This window comes from Salpingoeca rosetta (genome assembly GCF_000188695.1).
Source record: "Salpingoeca rosetta unplaced genomic scaffold supercont1.8, whole genome shotgun sequence".
Classification (NCBI taxonomy): domain Eukaryota; class Choanoflagellata; order Craspedida; family Salpingoecidae; genus Salpingoeca; species Salpingoeca rosetta.
The window spans coordinates 174,886-179,885 of NW_004754926.1; the positions used below are offsets into that span (position 1 = coordinate 174,886).

At 54.3% G+C, this 5,000-nt stretch overlaps 3 protein-coding genes across 3 annotated transcripts in view; 2 read left to right on the forward strand and 1 right to left on the reverse strand.

The window, feature by feature from the left end:
* Positions 1–3,576, forward strand: part of PTSG_12033 (uncharacterized protein) — a gene marked incomplete at its 5' end in the record, with an annotated part of 12,267 nt that extends 8,691 nt beyond the window's left edge. Inside the window, 10 exons of the mRNA XM_004995179.1 lie at positions 110–241; positions 456–602; positions 780–851; positions 1,034–1,156; positions 1,522–1,817; positions 1,967–2,049; positions 2,215–2,387; positions 2,724–2,843; positions 3,063–3,145; positions 3,399–3,576. Coding sequence (XP_004995236.1) covers positions 110–241; positions 456–602; positions 780–851; positions 1,034–1,156; positions 1,522–1,817; positions 1,967–2,049; positions 2,215–2,387; positions 2,724–2,843; positions 3,063–3,145; positions 3,399–3,489 — 1,320 coding nt within the window. The 3' untranslated portion in view covers positions 3,490–3,576. The remainder of the gene's footprint in view (positions 1–109; positions 242–455; positions 603–779; positions 852–1,033; positions 1,157–1,521; positions 1,818–1,966; positions 2,050–2,214; positions 2,388–2,723; positions 2,844–3,062; positions 3,146–3,398) is intronic.
* Positions 3,577–3,605: 29 nt separating this feature from the next.
* On the forward strand, positions 3,606–4,584 carry PTSG_12034 (uncharacterized protein). The gene has a single exon (XM_004995180.1). The coding sequence runs from the start codon at positions 3,629–3,631 to the stop codon at positions 4,466–4,468; it is 840 nt and encodes a 279-aa protein (XP_004995237.1). The 5' UTR covers positions 3,606–3,628; the 3' UTR covers positions 4,469–4,584.
* An 11-nt stretch (positions 4,585–4,595) lies between these two features.
* The window catches only part of PTSG_03504 (tryptophanyl-tRNA synthetase), a 2,631-nt gene continuing 2,226 nt past the window's right edge, over positions 4,596–5,000 (reverse strand). The window contains exon 7 of the mRNA XM_004995181.1: positions 4,596–4,771. Within this exon, the coding sequence (XP_004995238.1) occupies positions 4,610–4,771 (162 nt within the window). The 3' untranslated portion in view covers positions 4,596–4,609. The remainder of the gene's footprint in view (positions 4,772–5,000) is intronic.

The following is a 5,000-nucleotide window of genomic DNA, read 5'->3' on the forward strand; positions in this document are numbered from 1 at the left end:
TCACATGTTAACACATTCACACATATTCACGCGTGTACATCCAAATACACATCCACATTTGCATGCACCTTTGCTTCGCTTGTGTGTGTGTGTGTGTGTGTGTTTGCAGCACTTCTTCCTGAAGACGCTACGCGCGTTTCTGCACAAGAAAGCGGACAACATCGCCGCTGTTCGGCAGCGACTGGATCTGGAGCCCTGCACAGACGGACCCGAGACAATGAAGGACCCCAATGCACAGCGGGTCAGTCCCACATCCATGTGTGTATGTGTGATGTGTGTGTGTGTGTGTGTGCGTGCGTTTTTCTGTGCGCGAGCTGCCGTCTTCTTCGTGCAACTGCACGTTTGTTGTGTTCACAACCGCTCAATGATTCACGCCATCGTTCTACACACACACACACACACACACACACACACACACACACACACATCTCCGTGTATTACTGCCACGATGACAGCTGTGTGACAGCATTGACGGACTGACGGCGACGCAGCTTGAGGCGTTTGTTGACGCGGCGCTGCACAAGTTCCTCGGATGTGTGATGGAACCTGGCACCGCTGTTGGCGCCATTGCTGCGCAGAGTATTGGCGAGCCGGGAACACAGGTCTGTGGTTCATGGGACCATGGTTAACATGCTTGGTTTATTGTTGAGTTGTGTTGTATTGTAGCTGTTGTAATCATGACCAGTTGCCTTGATCACGACCACGCATGCCTTGATTACGCTCACACGCACGCATGCACATGTACACGCACGCATACACCCTTGTTTGCCAACGATCAGATGACACTGCGGACGTTCCATTTCGCTGGTGTCGCTGCCATGAACGTGACGCTCGGTGTTCCGCGCATCAAGGTCCGTGCCTTGCTTGCTGATGCATGACATCTCGCTGTCACTGCTGGCATTGTGTTGTTGCTCCCTCAGCTGTGCACACATACATGCACACACACACACACACACTCACTCACTCACTCACTCACTCACTCACACACACTCACTCACTCACTCACTCACTCACTCCATCGGCACTTGAGCAGGAGATTATCAACGCGGCGAAGAAGATCAGCACGCCCGTGATTGAGGCGCCGCTGGAGGAGGCCGACAACGCCGCATATGCGCGACGCGTCAAGGGCAGGATCGAGACAATCACCCTCGAGGAGGTGCGCGACCATCACAGCAAGCGGCAGCACCGTGCTTGTGTGTGAATGTGTGTGTGTGTGTGTGTGTGTGAATGTGTGTGTGTGTGTGAATGTGTGTGTGTTTCAGTCAAGGCTTTGCTGTCTTGGCATTCATCATACCTCGCCGGTCTACCTGCTCCAACGTACAATCCCTTGCTCACGTTCATTACCTTCCTGCTGTTGCTTCCCCAAACAAAACACACACGCACATTACCACTACCACCACCACACACACACACACACACACACACACACACACACACACACACACACACACACACACACACACACACACACACACCACCACCACCACCACCGTGGGCCGTGACGTGTGGCTGCTGCTGCAGGTTGCGGAGTATGTGCGCATATTCTGCAGCGACAACGAGTCGTACGTTGCGGTGAAGCTTGATCTTCAGCGCATCGCCAACCTGTTCCTGGAGATTGACGTGCAGGGCGTTGTGTTCCGCATCGTGTCTGACCGCAAGCTCAAGGTCAAGCCAAACGACGTCGATATCAAGAGTGCCAGCCTCTTCCACGTGTACCCGCGCCCAGACACGCGCAAACCGTCCAACCCCGTGCATCTGTTGCAAGCGCTGCAGCAGAAGCTCGGTACCGTCGTCGTGCAGGGGCTTGAAAACGTCAAGTGCGTTTGTTGGCTGCTTTGTGTGTTTGTTTGTTTGTTTTGCTTGTTTTGTTTCCACACTTGTGTGTGTCTGCTCTCTCCTTCTGCCTTACAATCACTCACTCACAATTATTTTCAACGTCACTTCCACTTCCCACCTTCGTCTGCAGCCGCGCGATTGTGAACGACGAGGGCGGTGTGCACAAACTATTTATCGACGGAACCAACATGCGCGGCGTCATGTCAACGCTGGGTCAGTGCTCGCTGCGTGTGTGTGTGTGTGTGTGTGTGCTGTGTGTTTGTGTGACACCGTATTCAAGTACACGTTTACGACACCTGTTGCATTATTCCTGTGCTTGCATCACCCTCCACACCGATACTCACACAACAGCACACGCACATCGCCACTGGAATTCAGGTGTGCTTGGGGAGAAGGTCAAGTGCAACCACGTGATGGAGGTGGAGAAGACGCTTGGTATTGAGGCGGCACGACAGGTGATCATGGACCAGGTGCAGTATGTCATGTCAAACTACGGCATCAGCATCGATCCACGCCACACCATGCTCATGGGCGACCTCATGACCTTCAAGGTATGCGCAGTGGTCGCAGGGGTCGCAGTGGTGGTGGATGTGACTGCGATGATGATGGCGATGATGATGGAGTTGGTGGTTGTGGGGTGCGCCCGTGTGTGCGCTGTGTGCTGCTGGTGCAACAAGAATGCGATATGCTGCTCTACTTCAACTTCCGGTGCTCATGTTTGGATATGAAAATGCGCGCGCATGCGTGCGTGCGCGCGTGTGTGTGTCTGCGTGCGTGTCTGTGTGTGTGTGTGTCTGTGTGTGTGTGTGTGTGTGTGTGTGTGTGTGTGTGCGTGCGTGCGTGCGTGTGTGTGTCTGTGTGTTCGTTTTCGTTATCTCTTCATGCAGGGTGAAGTGCTTGGCATCACACGATTTGGGATTGCAAAGATGAAGGACAGCGTGTTTATGCTCGCGTCCTTTGAGAAGACCATCGACCACTTGTTCGACGCTGCCATGCGTGGCACAACGGTATGTGCTCGTGTGTGTGTGTGTGTGTTGCGTGTGTGTGTGTGTGTGTTGTGTGTGTGTGTGTGTTGTGTGTGTGTGTGTTTGTGTGTAGTGAACGCTCGCATTATCTTCCCCGAATCGTTGTGATTCTTCAACACATTGTCCCTCAACAGCGACCCCCTCTCTCTCTCTCTGTCTCCCCTGTGCCTTTCCTCTCCCGCCCTTCTTGCGGCGACACAGGACCCGATTGAGGGTGTGAGTGAATGTATCATTGTTGGAAAGCCGATGAAGGTTGGAACAGGCGCCTTCTCCCTTCTGCAGAGGTGAGACACTTCAATGGACACGGGGGACTTGCTTGAGTTGACTTGCTGCACGTATGTGTATGTGTGGTTTATTGGCTCTGATACACGTACATGTAGGCAGGCAGGCAGGGAGGCAGGTCGTGTGACACAGACAGACAGACACACACACACACACACATACACACACACAGACACACACACACAGACACACAAACTGCTCATGGTATGTATTCACGCTGTTTCCCTTCACCCTTCTCCTCAAAAACCACTGCAGCCCGCCACCAAACCAGCAGCCGCCAAAACGCCGCAAGCTGCTGTTTGACGTGGACGAATACCATCCCCACGTTAGGTCGCCCTTGTTGTGACCTCACGTCAGCAGTCTTCAGGCTTTGCGCGATTGCTTGTGAATGTTCAAACTTCAGACAATACACGATGCCAGTTCAAGGCAAGAAATTCGTTGGGAATCATTGTCGAATCTTCATCAAAGCAGGAAGGACAGCGAGCATGGAAAGCGCCAAAACGACAGCAGCAGATGCAGCAGCAGTGGCGGCCAGCAGTAAGACGGGCGATGTTTGTGATGGTGTAGCGACGGGAAGGCGGTCTAAGCGGGCCAAGACAACGGTGGGAAGCTATTCCAGTTCACGGGGAACACCAGTAAAGATGTCACGTGAAGATTTTGCCAAGGACATGGGAGCGATCAAGAAGATGCGCGGGAGGAAGGCGCTGTCCACGGAGGAATGTCTGTGCATCGTGCACCTGTACCTCAAGCTCAAACAACGACGACAACAGCCAAGCAGAGGGGCCCCGAAGAAGACCACGGTACAGCAGGAGGTGGCAGACTTGCTGGGCTATTCGAGATCGACCGTGGGCTCGATTTTCAGTCGCTGGAATGAGCTCAAACGCCAGAACGGTGGAAAGCCACCGGCCTCCTTCGCCATGGAGAACGAGCGGGGCAAGCACGCCAAGGGGAAACGCATTCCGGAGAGCAGCAGCGTCATCGCACTGGTCCATGACTTCGTTGAGGGGAAACGGGCGAAGCACCAGAGCGTGACCGCTGTCCAGTTGACAGAGTACTTGGAGGAGCAAGGCATCCTCGAGATCAAGAGAGATCCCCTGACCAGCACCTACGACAAAGCAGCTTGGAACGCCGCACACCGCGTGACCTGCAGTTACATGAAGAAGCACGGCTTTCTGCGTGCCAAGGAAGGCAAGTCCCGAAGCAACGAGGAAGGCGATGGCGATGACGGCAATGACGGCAATGATGGTAGCGACGCCGACAACGGTGACAACGGTGCCGACGCCGACGACAACGACGCACGAAAGACACACGCCCAAGCTGTCTGACTTCCTGCAGCGGCTGAACCGCAACCGAGAGTTGAGGGACCGAGGTCTGCGCGAGGTGTGTGTGTACGTTTGATGCGACTTTGCATGTTTGTCTCCCACACACCTTCCGTGGCACTTTAGGTGTGTTGTTTGCGTTTATGTTTATTGCACACTGTCGCTCGCTGGAGCGTTGAGTCCCGACAGTCCCACCACCTGCTTCACTTCATCCATGGTGGCTGCTGCCCTCTCCCTCGCTTGCTCGGCTCCCTGGGCCAGCACGCTCTCAATGTACCCGGGCTCTTGCCGCAGCGCTGCAATCCTCTCCTACACACGTGTGCGTGCATGTGTGTGCGTGCGTGTGTGAATGAGGAGTATGTTGTTGGGAAGGTGACTTGAACAGGGAGTTTTGCATTTGATTGCAAGAGTGTCTGCCAGCCAGCCAGTCCAGCCAGCCAGCCAGCCAGCCAGACAGACAGACAGACACACACACACACAGACACACACACACACAGACACACAGACACATACACACACAGAGACACACACGCATCAT